Consider the following 15,458-nt stretch of genomic DNA (forward strand, 5'->3'; position numbering starts at 1 on the left):
TATTTCCATTTCTTCTATGCACCCCATCTATCCTTTAAATTCATGGCTTTTTTTTTCTTTAATTATTGTTACATATACACACATACTTATCTTACTAAATATATAAATATAACTTGCTCAGTCTATGTAATGTTACCTGTATGTATCTGATCCCACACCTGATCACTTGGTATTTGCCTTAGTTACTGCTGTTGCTCTGCAGAGACACCATGAGCAAGGCAAGCCTTACAAAGAAAGCACTTACTGGGGGCTTTCTTACAGCTCCAGACACTAAGTTTTATGATGGATGCATGGTGGCAGGCAGATGGACAGACAGACAGGCAGGGTGCTAGAGAAGTAACTGAGAGCTACATCCTGATCCACAGCAAGAGGGAGAGGAAGAGAGAGAGAGAGAGAGAGAGAGAGAGAGAGAGAGAGAGAGAGAGAGAGAGAGAGAGAGAGAGAGAGACAGACAGACAGACAGACAGACAGACAGACAGACAGACAGAGACCGGCTCTGCCATGGGTTTTTAAAACCTCAAAGTCTACCCCCAAGGACACTTCCTTCAACAAGAACACACTTACTCCAAGAAGGACACACACTTCCTCTAATCCTTCCCAAACAATCTGTCAGCTGGGCACTAACCATGCAAGCATATGTGCCTACGGGGAACATTTTACTTTAAACCACCATGTTTTGATCACCACATGGGGAAGAGCATTTCTCCTGCTCTCAGCTCTCTGCAGCTGTCATGGTTCTTTGTCTAGAATGAGACCTCACACTGGAGCTTGCTGACCTGCAGGTTAAGCATGTCTGTGGATGTTTTACTTGTCAGGTCTTCTTCAGGTAGCCATGCTGATGAGACCTCATGGCTTCTCTGACGTGTCTCAGAGACACAATCTCACAACACAATTCCTGCCCCTTTGGCTCTTACAGTCTTTCTGACACTTCTCCCACGTCAACCCTTGAAATGCCCATCCTCTGTTGGCCATCTAGGCTGCTCCCCTGGATGGTGAGTATGTCAGCAATGGACACGGATGAGCAAGTGTCTCTATAGTATGATATGGAATCCTTTGGGTTATACACCCAGGAGTGATATAGCTGGATCATAAGGGAGATCTATTTCCAGCTTTTTGAAGAAACTCCACACAGATTTCATAATGGCTGCACCTGTTTGCACTCCCACTAGTAATGAGTAAGTGTTTCCCTTGTGCACATGCACATCAGAGAAAATCTCACTTAGGCTAATGTCTACTGTCCTTGAACGTTTTTCAAAGTAATAAGATCTGCTTTGAGAAGATGATCATTTCCCCCATCCAATCACACAGATGAGGGATCTACCACCTTACCCAGAAGTACTTATTGACAAGTTGTAGCCTTAGAAGGATATGATTTTGGTTCATCTTGAGAAGCCTTTGATAGCTAAAGTAATCAATAATGAAAGAAAATGGAAGCTCCTTGTGAACATGGCAGTGCGCTGTACAAGCTCCTTGATGAACTATGACCTTGGGGTTGATCATGTTTCACTAACTTCCTTCCTATGGTGGGCATCACTGCTACGGACAACACAGCTAGGAAAGCAGGTACATTCCAGGAAGGAAAGGGTGTTAGGTTGTCTACACCTGGCTCCATGCAGGAAGGGTGGCTGTGACGGCTACAGTGTACTGGTGCCGTCTTCATACTGAAAGGGCTGTTGCAGCCTTGGAACAGATAGGCCATTGAACATTTAGAACAAGGAAACTACTCACTTGTCACCATTGCTTCTTCAACTAAGCTCCTCCCATAAACAAGCCCCTCCTCAATTCTACAGCACAGTTACTCTTCGGGTTTCCAGTAGTGGCAATAATAAGACTGGGGCCTTTCAGTTGAATGAGCACCCTTAAGCCTCAAGAAGACCTTCTGACACCAATTTAGATCCATAATGGATAAATTTCTTCTTATGGCACTTTGATCAGGACAGGACTACTTGCACTTCTTATTATAGGCGAGAGAGGCCTCAGTGGAGGTGAGCAGCTTCTTTGACATGTCTCCCACCATGAGGGTTTCCCTCCTTCTGGATTCCTGATCGTAGCTTTTTCAAGTTTTCAGTGATTTGTCGGTTAGCAGAGTCCGGATGCTAACTGTCCCAGCTGGTGAAGTTCATCCTTAGCACATGACTGACCCCTTTGCTGAAGAAAGTTCCCATGCTACCCCACATCTGAGCTCCCAAACGTGTACTCATCTGACTGGCCCTGTTTCCATTGCTGACATGCCACTGGCTCCCAGCAGCTAGGCTGGATGCTATAGGCTCACCAAGCAGCCAAGCAGCGGCTGATGGGGCAACGTGCTGATTCTGCTGTAGATGATAGGATTTAAAGGAATAAAAAGTATATTTTAACTATCAATTTCCCTGCAGTAATGTACATAGGAATGACTCAGTAAATACTGAAGACTTGAGTCAATTTACTACTCCGTTTGCCATTTAAAAATGTTTTTATGTTCTATATTCTAGACTCATTTCTGTTGGTGTCACAGATAAATTGGCAAAAAGTAACTTAGGGGATAAATAGTTTATTTGACTTATGATTCCAGGTTACAGCTGAGCACTGCAGGGAAGTCACAGGGGCAGGTACTTGAGGTAGCTGGTCACAGGACAGCCACCAACAAGAGCAGAGAGGCGCAGATGGAGCCATGACACCTACTCAACTTGCTACTCTGCTAGCTCTCTCTACTGTTGTAAAACCCAGGACTCCAAGACATGAGGTGGTGCTGCCCACCATTGTGAACTGAGTCAACTTATAACCAAGAAAATCCCCCACAGTCATGACACAGGCCAGTGGGATCTAGGTAATTCCTCATTAAGGCTTTCTTTCCAGGTGACTGTAGGCTGTAGACTACTCATCTCAGGGACCAATAATAGCCTTTTCTCAGTATTTACCATCTGCAGTTCAGAAATACTACTAGTATCTCTCCATGAGCGACACATACCCACCATAAATGATGACAATCGCCAAGGATTCTATTCTGAACTGGAGTGTTAAACTCGATACAGTACTTAGCTATCTTAAATAAGAAGTTCTTAGACTTCATTAACAAATAAGTTAATCTACATCTTATCAGCTCATGGGTCTAGAGATGCCGAGGCAACATCTAATATATTTGAGGATTGCATTAGATGGATGACAGATCATTTGGCATAGAAAATGCTCCTAATATGATTTCTTCACCATCATTCTGTCTTATTACAGCCGGGGTAATGAAAACAGACTGACTCACCGGCGGCAGACGGTTCTCCGTGAGAAGGGAAGAAGGTTAGCTAATCGGGGACCGGCATACATGTTTAATGATCACTCCACAAGCCTGTCCATTGAGGAGGAGCGTTTCCTAGATGCAGCGGAATATGGCAACATCCCAGTGGTGCGGAAGATGCTGGAAGAGTGTGTCTCCCTCAATGTTAACTGTGTGGATTACATGGGCCAGAACGCCCTGCAACTGGCAGTGGCCAATGAGCACCTAGAAATTACAGAACTGTTGCTCAAAAAGGAAAACTTGTCTCGAGTTGGGGATGCCTTACTCTTAGCTATCAGTAAAGGTTATGTACGGATTGTGGAGGCAATCCTCAACCATCCAGCTTTTGCGGAAGGCAAGAGGTTAGCGACAAGCCCCAGCCAGTCTGAACTCCAGCAAGATGACTTTTATGCCTATGATGAAGATGGGACACGGTTCTCCCATGACGTGACACCAATCATCCTGGCTGCCCATTGCCAGGAATATGAAATTGTGCACACACTCCTGAGAAAGGGTGCTCGGATTGAACGGCCCCATGACTACTTTTGCAAGTGTACAGAATGCAGCCAGAAACAAAAGCATGACTCATTCAGCCACTCCAGGTCCAGGATAAATGCCTACAAAGGCCTGGCAAGCCCAGCGTACCTGTCACTGTCCAGTGAAGATCCAGTCATGACGGCTTTGGAACTTAGCAATGAGCTGGCAGTACTTGCCAACATTGAGAAAGAGTTCAAGGTAAGTGGTTGGCAGCAGCAGCATCACAAAGTCCAAGTACTAAGTAGCTCTATAAGCAGTGTGCTGTAAAATATCAGAGCAAGGGATATTTATTGAACACCTACCATGTTTTGGCACAGTCCTATAGAAGCTGTCATTTCAGCTTTGTGTGGAAGAATCCACTAAAACTTGGAAGGCTCAGAGTGAGGGAAAGTATGATGTCAGCTAGGTCAAAGCCAAGGTGTGTTTCCATGTTTCTATGCTATGCATGTTGGGGCTTTATGGAGATGTGATTATACACGTGTGTGTGTGTGTGTGTGTGTGTGTGTGTTTGTGTGTGTGTATTAATGTGAGTGTGTGCAAGTGGGCGCATATGCACATGTGCACATGTGTGTGAAGGCCAACAGCTGACATGGGTATCCTCCTTGCTCACACTCCCCCTTATTTTTGAGACAGGATCTTTCACTGACACGGGCCCTCACTAATTCAGCTAAGTGTCTGAGTAATGAGCTCCAGGTTTCCAGTTCCTGAACCCAGTGCTGGCGTTACAGACATGTGTCAGTCTGCTCATTTTTCTGTTTTTAAGCAACATGCTTTGGGACTCTCAATTAAAGTCCGAATTCTTGTACAGCAGGACTTTATTGATTGAGCCATTTTCCCAGTCCCAAATTTATGCTTCATTCTGTAAGTATAATTATTGCTGTAGTGGTCTACTTTCTGTCAGATATTTTGCGTTTGTCACAGCCCTGAGTGGGTATTGCTTCTATGCTACACGAAGACTAGGGGATAAAAAGGTTCAGGTCGGACTTGAACTCAGCAACTGGTACATGACAGAGCTGGGATCGGAATACAGGTCCCCTCTAACTCTCAGCTTCTTTCTCTTCACACATACTGTGTTTGCGTGTGGTATCAGTGACAGATGCCATTAGGTCAGAAAGATGAACAAGTCATAGGTTGAGAGGCAGTACACAGATAGATAAACATGACTGCTTTATAGAGTGTTGACCATTGTGACGTAGAAGTTAAGGAAAAGGTTAAATTCCTACTGTGCTTCAGTCAACTACCATGGGAGGTGGCACTTCAGCTACGTATGGGGAAATGAATGGATTTTGGAAGGCAAAGAAAAAAAGCCAAAGAGTAGTCTCACACATGTGAATGAAACAAGCATGTCGAACATTGAGGAGACTCTTAGTAGAGGTGTCTGGGGAAAGGCATGGTATCAGATGCAGCCATTGTCTATGTGGTCCCTGACATATTTGAGAGGATGAAAACTCAGATTCCAAGCCAAAGAGCATCCACCTGCTGCTGGGCTTCCTCCATCGGGTATCCGGTCTGATGTGTCCACCTTTCTCTGTCCTGCTTTGTCATGATTATTTCTATATATGTATGCATGTTCAGGTTTTCATGTGTGTGAATATGCATGTGTGTATGAACACATGGCACCCAGAGGCTGACTTTGAGTGTCTTCATTGGTCACTCTCAACATTGTTTCGTGTGTGTGTGTGTGTGTGTGTGTGTGTGTGTACCAATGTGAGTGCAGTCAGGAAAGCAGGAATGAAAGCAGGACTTTTACCTGCTGACCCATCCCTTAACCCCATGACCTCAGGGTTTGAGGCAGGGACTCTGGAGCTCACTTCTTGCTTGGCTAGACCAGTTGGTCAAAGAGTTCTCAGGATTTGCCTGCCTCTGCCTCCCTAGCACTGGCACTAGAGGTTTCTGTTGGTGTTGTGATTGAACTTAGACCTTCAAGCCTGTGCTGCGAACCCTTTAAGGGCTGAGCTATCTCCCCATCTACCATCGGCTTATCCCTTTACTAAACTATGCAACTTTGAATCAAGTCATTTCATCAAACTCAGTGTTTTATACAAGTGCATGATAACTTTTTAAAATTAAGTTTGCTTATTTTTATTTTTTAAAAGATTTATTTATTTATTCTTTATACAGTGTTCTGCTTGCATGTACACCTGCACACCAGAAAAGGGAACCAGATCTCATTATAGATGGCTGTGAGCCACCATGTAGTTGCTGGGAATTGAACTTGGGACCTTTGGAAGAGCAGACAGTGCCCTTAACCTGTGAACCATCTCTCCAGCCCTTATTTTTAATTTATTTACTTTACATCCTAATTGTAGTCCTCTCCTTCTTCTCCTCCAGGTCCCACCTTCACTCCCCTTCCCTTAGTACTCAGAAAGGGGATCCTTCTTCCCCTACCATCCGACTCCAGTCTATCAAGTCTGAACAGCATTGCCTACATCCTCTTCCTCCGTGGGCTGGCATGGCTGCCCCACCAGGAGGAGTTGATCAATGAGTGGGCAACGGGGTCTATGTTAGAGTCATTTTTGATCCCCATTTGATCCCCATGGAGACTATGCTGCCTATCAACTACATCTGAGCAGAGAGTCTAGCTCTTCTCCATGCACGGTCCTTGGTTGGTGCATCATTCTCTGTAGGTCCCTCTGGGCCCAGATTTTTTGGCTCTGTTGTTCTCCCTGTGGAGCTCCTGTCCACATCATGTCCTTCTATCTCCCAACTCTTCCCTAAGTTACTGTGTGCTCTGCCCCAAAGTTTGATTGTGAGTCTTAGCATCTGTTTCAATCCCCTGCTGGGTGGAGTCTTTCAGAGGACCTCTATAGTAGGCTCCTGTCCTGTTCCCTCTCTTGAAGCACTTTCAGTGTCTATTCTATTTGCCCTTCTGAATGAGCATTAAATATCCTCCCTAGCGTCCTCCTTATTAGTTAGTTTCTTTAGGTCTGTGTATTGTAGTGTGGTTATCCTGTATTATACGGCTAATATCTGCTTATAAGTGAGTATATACCATATGTATCTTTCTGGGTCTGGGTTACCTCACTCAGGATGATGTTTTCTTGCAAACGTCAAGATTTCTTTGTTTTTAACAGCTGAGTAGTATTCCACCATGTGAACGTACTACAATTTCCTTATCCATTCTTTGGTTGAGGGACATCTAGGTTGTTTCCAGATACATCTGTCAAAAAATGTTAAAGCTAAAAAAATTTCTGACACAAAGCATCAAAGAAATCAAGGACCCATGAAAAGATGAAACCTAAGAATTATACAAATTGAAGAAAGAGAAGATTCCCAGCTCCAAGGCCCAGAAAATATTTTCAACAAAATCATAGAAGAAAATGTCCTCAATCTTAAGAAAGAGATACCTCTAAGAACACAAGAGTCCTACAGAACACCAACTAGATAAGACCAAAAAAAGAAAAAGAAAAAAGAAAAAAGAAAATTCTCCCACCACCTAATAATAAAAACACTAAATATTCAGAACAAAGGGAAAAAACATTAAAAGCTGCAAGGAGAAAAGGCCAAGTAATATATAATGGAAAACCTATTAGAATCACACCCAATTTCTCAGCAGAGACTATGAAAGCCAGAAGGGCCTAGGCAAATGTCTTGCAAACCTAAAGAGACCACAGATGCCCATCCAGACTACTATACCCAGCAAAACGTTCAACCACCATAGATGGAGAAAAAAAATCCATGATAGAAACAAACTGATACACTATCGATGCTCAAACCCAGCACAATAACTTAGTCTTCTCTATGCTGTACTTTGAAAGGTGGTCTCTACATCGCACATCTTCAAAGACTGCAGTACGGTTTCTCCTTTGTAGATGCTTGGTGCGGCTATTGTTGAACACAGGGCACAGGAGAGGTAAAACTGGAGAGATTAAAGAATTCATCAGACTACCAGCAAATGCATACAATTTAAAAAGTAGAAATTGTTTATTTCTAGAAGTTTTCCATTCATTTAGTGTCTTCTGACTACTGTTGAACATTGGCATCTGAAATCCCAGAAGGCTAAAGCCATAGAAAGGGAAGGGCTACTGCATTCAGCAGGCCTTGTTCATACCTTCTTACCTTACTTGTGCTGGCCCCTTTCTCCAGAAAGATGTGTGCTTTGGCAATAGTGGAGAACCAAGAGGCAAAGTACATTAAAATAATCTCAATTCTCACTGTACGCTTGACCATACTTGTGAACTGATAGCATTTGGGTAACTTTTTATTGGTCCTTTGTGGACTTCACATCATGCACTCCGATCTCACTCTCTCTCCTTCTGTTAGTACCTGCCCTCCGCCCTGGGAACCTCCACCCCCAACAGAGAAAAAAAAATCTTGTGGTAGTTGTAGGGTGTCACAGTGTGTCCAAGAATACCCTTTTGTCCACACTTCTTTGCTTTCAAATGTTCATTGCAATAACTAGTTGGTCTGGTACAAAAGGCCTTTGGCTTCTGCTGCACTCTATCAATACTGGAACCTCACTAGGACACTTCTCTCAAATAGCCTCTTGTTGCCCTGTGTCATGGAGATCCTGTAGTTTTGGATCTGTAGGACCAGCCCCTTCATGCACTCGCACAGTTCATTGATGGAGTAGATGTTGGGGTAAGCCAATTCAAAGTCCTGGATCTGAGTCTAAGAAGTGTCTGAGCTGGTTACCCCTCCGGTTCTCATGATCTCACACCCTTGGGCTGATTCACTTGCAATACTTACATCCAAAGCCAGTTCTACTCTGCCACGGAGGTGAGGTGCAGGGTCTCTTTTCCTGAGTGCTGCAGCAGGCTAGGCGCAGGGACAGCTCTTCTATTCTTATTACCCCAGTGCCAGTTCTCCTGCCTGCTGTAGGTGGTAAGGGATGATAGTGGAAGAGGGTATCTCTCTTGCGCCCACACAGCCACATGGCAGACAATTTTGGGGTGGCTCTCCCACATTCATGCCCTCAGGTCAGGCTCTCCAGGGTTGTCTCTACTGTGCTCCCCAGGCAAGTGCAGGTCCTGCTCTTCTGAGTGCTGCAGCTGGTAATGGTCGGAGACAGCTCTCATGACCCCAGGGCTGGGTCTCCCACCTGCCACAGATAGTGAGAGGCCACACCACCATGGGGCCAGCTCCCCCTGTGGAAATGTGCAGGCCAGCTCTCTGGAGTGCTGCAGCTGGCTAGGGGGTGGGGTCAGCTATCTTATTCTCCTGCCCCCAGAGCCAGCTCTCTCAAGATTCCCAGGTGAGGGTTGGACCCACATCCCTCAGACATAAGCATGTCGCTGGGAAGCAACTCAGACCAGGGACATCTACCTGATTTTTGGTGGTAACAGACCCATGCTGCAGCAGAACCACACCACAAGCCCAGAAGTGACCGCAGGTGGCAGCACAGCCAAGACTCCACCGTGATCCCAGGTGGCATCACCAGTTACTCACACCAGGCTGTTCCTCACTACCCTTGGGTCTCCAATTGTGCCTCTCTTCATTGTGCCCACATCCTTCTGTTTCTCTTTCACTTCTATTTCTCCATCACTTACTTGCTCCTCTCAGTGGCTCCCTGGGTCTCAGAGTGTCTGGGATCCACTTGGGAATGCTTGCAGGGGTCATCTCAAACAACATTCATCTCTGCAGGCCTACACAATGCTGGACTGGAGGTCATCTCAGGCTAGCTCCCTGCTCAGGTCCCCTGTGCTGGACTGGGGGCCATCTCAGGCTGGCTCCCTGCTCAGGTCCCCTGTGCTGGACTTGGGGTCATCTCAGGCTAGCTCCCTGTTCAGGTCCCCTGTGCTGGACTGAGAGTTATCTCAGGCTGGCTCCCTGCTCAGGTCCCCTGTGCTGGACTGGGGGTCATCTCAGGCTGGCTCCCTGCTCAGGTCCCCTGTGCTGGACTTGGGGTCATCTCAGGCTAGCTCCCTGTTCAGGTCCCCTGTGCTGGACTGGGGGTCATCTCAGGCTGGCTCCCTGCTCAGGTCCCCTGTGCTGGACTTGGGGTCATCTCAGGCTAGCTCCCTGTTCAGGTCCCCTGTGCTGGACTGGGGGTCATCTCAGGCTAGCTCCCTGTTCAGGTCCCCTGTGCTGGACTGGGGGTCATCTCAGGCTATCTTCCTGCTCAGGTCCCCTGTGTTGGACTGGGGGTCATCTCAGGCTAGCTCCCTGCTCAGGTCCCCTGTGCTGGACTGGGGGTCATCTCAGGCTAGCTCCCTGCTCAGGTCCCCTGTGCTGGACTGGGGGTCATCTCAGGCTAGCTCTCTGTTCAGGTCCCCTGTGCTGGACTGGGGGTCATCTCAGGCTGGCTCCCTGCTCAGGTCCCCTGTGCTGGACTGGGGGTCATCTCAGGCTAGCTCCCTGCTCAGGTCCCCTGTGTTGGACTGGTGGTCATCCTTAGGGTCACTCTTTTCAGGGAATGTTAGACTGCTAATCATTCAGATGTTCATAGGTCAAAACACTGAGGGTAGACACAGCCTCTCTCCTCGCTGCCACCTAATGACCAGCATGGGACACAGCAGCCACACCTGCAAGGCCTGTGGGGCAGGTTAGCTGATAGCATTTTACCACTAGTCAGCAGGTAGCTCTATCTCAGAGCTTCCTCTTCAGCAGGCAGGTGAAGTGTGGGGAGGTAAAGGGCGGGCATCCACCATGGTTAATGGTAATAGAACCAGAGGAAGGTCTCTTATTACTTGGTACACACAATATTTTGTAAAGGAATAGAATATCTTATCTCAAGAATATAGGCTTGACTTTTGTAAGCTTGACCGTTAAGCCTTGGCACTGGGCATAAAAATAGTAAACAAACAAATAAAAAATAAATAAAAGGCCAGGATTTCCTAACACAAGGCTAAGCTCAAACCACGAGTGAGAGCCTTAAAGGGTGAGCTCATCACAGCATGGCTTTGTCAACAAATACATGTCCTCAGCGTCCCAAATTCCTTTGGTGCCACCATATGTTTCTATGCCTTATGTCTATAAATTCTTTTCTGACCCCTCTTCCTCTTAGGTTGCTTGTAGTAATGCAAGGATCCATTTCAAGGCCCCTCAGTTCCCCATTCATTTCCTCTGTGCTGAAAGGATCATCAGCCTCCCAGCAATTCCTAAGAGAAAGACCTTCTGGAGCATCTCCAGTTCCCCTGTGGTCTGTGCACTGCCATGCACATGGCCCTCCAGATGCCTCTGCTGCAGAGGCGGGGCAGAGAATGGCAGAGAAGCTACTGCTGTGCCTATTTTTAAATCGTTGCTATGTTCTGCTGTATAATGTTTTAAAACGTCTGGCTTTGTCTGCTTGGAAGATAAGTATCTTCCAAGAAACTGGCTGGTAGGAAAAGTAGTATCTGTTGGTATGAAGGCTATGTGCCTATTATCAGGCCTTATAGGGGCACAGAAGGTGTCACTTACTTGAGAGAGAGCCTATTAGGTGGAGTCACATTCCTGGCGACACAGAGCTGAGGTCCTGACCAAAGAGGAAGGAGAACATGTACTCTTGCTGGGATTTATGAATTACTTTAAGTGATTGCCACTCTGACTTCATGAGAGAGCAGTGCTCACTAGGAGTCCAGACCGTTCCTGTCTCACAGACACATTAAGGAAAGAAGCTATGTTTGTTTCTTTGCCTTCACCAGCGAAGTTTGCTGAGTGCATATTGTTGGCCTCACACTACGCTCATGTAGACTCAAAAGAGAAGCGGATAACCCTTGTCTGAAAAGACATTCAATTTAACTCACTGGAAAACAAGCAGCCTTTCTATACACCAGTGCTGATCAACAGATCCTGCAACACTGCCATTCACAACTGTCTCAGAATGCATATCTAGGAATAAACCTAAGCAAGGAGTTGAAAGACCTCTACAGAGAAAACATTAACCATCTGAAGAAAGAGATTGAGGAAGACACCAGAAAACGAAACCTTTCACACCCATGGATTGGTAGAACCAACAACAGAAAAATGACCATTCTACCAAAAGAAGCTCTCAAGCTAACAGCTATGGAGACCTCTCCATAGCCCAGGGATGAGCACCCTGATTAACTATCCATTACATATTCTTTAGCCCTCAAAACATATAATTCAGGCAACGCAGAGCTGATTCACCTGGCTGTGTTAATTTATTTTGGTTTTTTGAGACACGGTGTCCCTTTGTAGCCTTGGCTCCCCCTGAACTCACTCGGTAGACCAGGCTGGCCTTGAACTCACAAAGATCTGCCTGCCCCTGCCTCCTAAGTGCTGGGATTAAAGGGGTGCACCACCACCACCCTATGTTTTTTACATATTTATGATACATAACACCAATGGCTAATGCCCCATGAATTTGGGAAGGAATGTGAAGGGCAAATGGAAAGGGTATGAAAAAGAAGAATGTGAAAAAATTATGTAATTATATTTTAATGAAATAAAGATGAGAAAATATGTGAGTCTGTTGAAGAGAGACAGATTGCAAATAAACTGAGGGCACAAAATCTGCATGAGTGCTCATGCGCATGTGTGAGCAGGTACTTCTCCTTGGCATTTCCTGCTGAAGTGTGAAATGAACTGATAGAGAAGGTCTCTTTCTAGCAGGTTGTAGGTCGCAGTTGGAGGGAGAGAGGCTCAGGGGGGTCTGCTGCCCTGGGAATCTCCTGTGTGTCTCTCTTCTCCCTGGCTCCTTCAACTTCACAGCTGCAGTGGAGCCTGGAAGAATAAATGCTGATCGTCAAATGCTACATGAACGGAAACAGTGGCCCCTGCCAAGGCTGAAAACAACAGGAAAGTTAGTACCACCTGGCGTATCTTGAGAAATGTCTTTCCTTAACTCTCACTTGAAATTTTACCTAATTTGTTATTACATTTCCCATTGGGTAGTGTCTGTTTATCTTTGAGCGTCTCACACCAGCGTTAGCACAGTTGTGATAAATGCGCCTTTTAGTGACTGTTACCCTAGGGATCAGGGAAGTCCCAGACAGAAATTTGTTCCTATCGCACAGTTGGGCACCTCTCACTATCTAGAGAATAATACTCTGATCTCTAGGTACATTCCCCTTTAGTCTTCTAGCTTAGCAAGACGGTGTAGTGTCCTCCAAGGCAATGATGAATTTGGGGCCAAACATATTTATGTCAAGGGCAGTTGTTAACCGTTACTGAGTGAAATTTTGGGATAGGTTATTTACCCTCAGCAAGACTATATGGCAGTCAGATGGGATTGTATCTACCTGTTATACAGCAGGTTTTCATAGCAGATTTTCTTATTTAACATTTATGAATAATATGTATGCATATATGCACATATATGTATTAGTTATAAATAAAGATATATACACATCTGTTTATTTCATTGTAAGAAAATAAGGAGGAAGGAATCATGAGTAAGACACAGATGAAGATGTGAAGAGATGGCAGCAGTTTATGGTCACTCAAACACAAACTGCATTCTGATTCTCCCCTAACCCTAACCTTAACCCAGCAGCAATTAGTTCATTGGAATGGTACGATAGCACAGTTAGTTTTCCCGTTAAACAAGGTTTCATTTAATTTGGAAACTGTCTCATTGTGCAAGCACACTGGTCTATAACTCATCACTTCTCTGCTTCTGACTCTTAAGTGTTGGGATTATAGGCACACCGCATAACCTCAGGTACCCCCTCACTACTGCCCCACACACTACAGATACCCACCCACTCACCTGTAGGTCACACACACACACACACACACACACACACACACACACACACAAACACACACACCTCTGCAGGTATAACCCCTATACCTGCAGGTACCATCCACATACACACACCTGCAGGCACACACACCTCCCCCTCGCCCCCCTCCCCGGCCCCTGGCACAGACACCTGCAGGCACACACACACCAGACACACACACACCTGCAGGTACCCTTCTCTCTCAAATACCTGGTTAAACTATTTATTCTCCAAAGAGAAGCTCGGCTTAAGGGCTGGAGAGATGGCTCAGGAGTTATGATCATGACTGCTCCTCCAGAGGTCCTGAGTTCAATTCCCAGCACCTATATGGTGGCTCATAAACATCTATAACGAGAATCTCAGCTTTCAGAATCTATACATAGATCTTATATTTTGATCCTGTGCTGGAGTCATAATGTAAGAAATAACAGTTCGTTGAGAAGACCATTGATAAGCCAGACTTGGTGAAACACATGTTCCCAGCACTTGAGAAGTGATGGCAGAAGCATCAGGAGTTCAAGGCCATCTTGAGGTACTTAAGAATCAGTCCCCAAAAAGAAAGGAAGAAGGTAATTGTTCAATGCTGGCTTGCTTTTCATGACACCTTTCTAAAAGTCTTCTGATGTCCCATTAACTATATAGCTTATTCCTTCATGGTGAACTTACACTCTATAGGACAAGGTCCCTGCAAAGCATGGTAGGCATGTTGTGTAGAAACCTGGTTTTGTTTTATTTATCCAAGATCAGTTGGTGAGTTTAACCCAGCAAAATCTTTTAAAATAACATTGGCAATTCTTTGGGCAGATATCATAATTTTAGAGTCTTGAGAAAAATTTTCATGATGATAACATATCCCAGAGGGCCAACAGCAGAACAGGACTAAAATATATTTAAAATAAACTATAGTGAAAATAAGCTGGGCACCGCCACTCATGCTAACCACAGGGCCTAGGAAATTAATGTGGGAAGATCGCTGGACAGTTGAGATCGGTAAGTTTTTGTCATCATAGGCTACAGTGTAAGATCCTTGTCTCAAAGCAAAAACGAAACACAACAAAAACAAAACATTATAAAGCCAAACTGTGATTTTTTTTCTCTTGAAATGCACAATCCCTCAACCATCTAATACATTCTGCCAAGTGTGGAATATGAACTAACTCCATCTTGTTTTACCTGCACCTTTCTTTCCTAGAATGACTACAGGAAGCTGTCCATGCAGTGCAAGGATTTTGTTGTTGGCCTCCTAGATCTCTGCAGAAACACAGAAGAAGTGGAGGCCATCCTGAATGGGGACGCAGAAACTCGACAGCCCGGGGATCTCGGCCGTCCCAATCTCAGCCGCTTAAAGCTTGCCATTAAATATGAAGTAAAAAAGGTAAGGTCAGGAATGAGGCTCCTTTGTCACTTCAGTTCCTTCACGTGGATGTTCAAATAAGCATGAGGGCTTGCCATGGCTGGATAGAGCAGCCACTGCATAGTGTAGCCACTGGATAGAGCAGCCACTGCATAGAGCAGCCACTGGATAGAGCAGCCACTGCATAGAGCAGCCATTGGATAGAGTAACCATGGGATAGAGCAGCCACTACATAGAGCAGCCACAGGATAGAGTAGCCATGGGATAGAGCAGCCACTGAATAGAGCAGCCACTGGATAGAGCAGCCATGGGATAGAGCAGCCACTGCATAGAGCAGCCAATACACAGAGCAGCCACGGGATAGAGCAGCCACTGCACAGAGCAGCCACTGCATAGAGCAACCACTTGATAGAGCATCCACTGGGTAGAGCAGCCACTGCATAGAGCAGCCACTGCACAGAGCAACCACAGGATAGAGCAGCCACTTCATAGAGCAGCCACTTGATAGAGCAGCCACTGGTTAGAGCAGCCACTGCATAGAGCAGCCACTGCACAGAGCAGCCACTGGATAGAGCAGCCACTGGCAGTTGCAGTAGGTTGGATCTCAAAGCATCTATCTAGTGAGGCACAGAAGCCACAAGCCAGTCAGTCATGAAAGCCTAGGCCCTGTGGTGCACAGCATCATGGTCATTGCCATTTTACCTCACTC

General features: G+C 45.7%; 1 protein-coding gene across 2 annotated transcripts in view; it reads left to right on the forward strand.

The window, feature by feature from the left end:
- The window catches only part of TRPC6 (transient receptor potential cation channel subfamily C member 6), a 114,658-nt gene that overhangs the window by 61,932 nt on the left and 37,268 nt on the right, over window positions 1–15,458 (forward strand). For both annotated transcript variants that reach the window (XM_084783137.1, XM_084783136.1), the window contains 2 exons: window positions 3,208–3,982; window positions 14,588–14,770. In XM_084783137.1, coding sequence (XP_084639263.1) covers window positions 3,208–3,982; window positions 14,588–14,770 — 958 coding nt within the window. The remainder of the gene's footprint in view (window positions 1–3,207; window positions 3,983–14,587; window positions 14,771–15,458) is intronic.

The sequence above is a fragment of the Acomys minous genome, assembly GCF_964271855.1.
Source record: "Acomys minous genome assembly, chromosome: 5".
NCBI classification, from domain to species: domain Eukaryota; kingdom Metazoa; phylum Chordata; class Mammalia; order Rodentia; family Muridae; genus Acomys; species Acomys minous.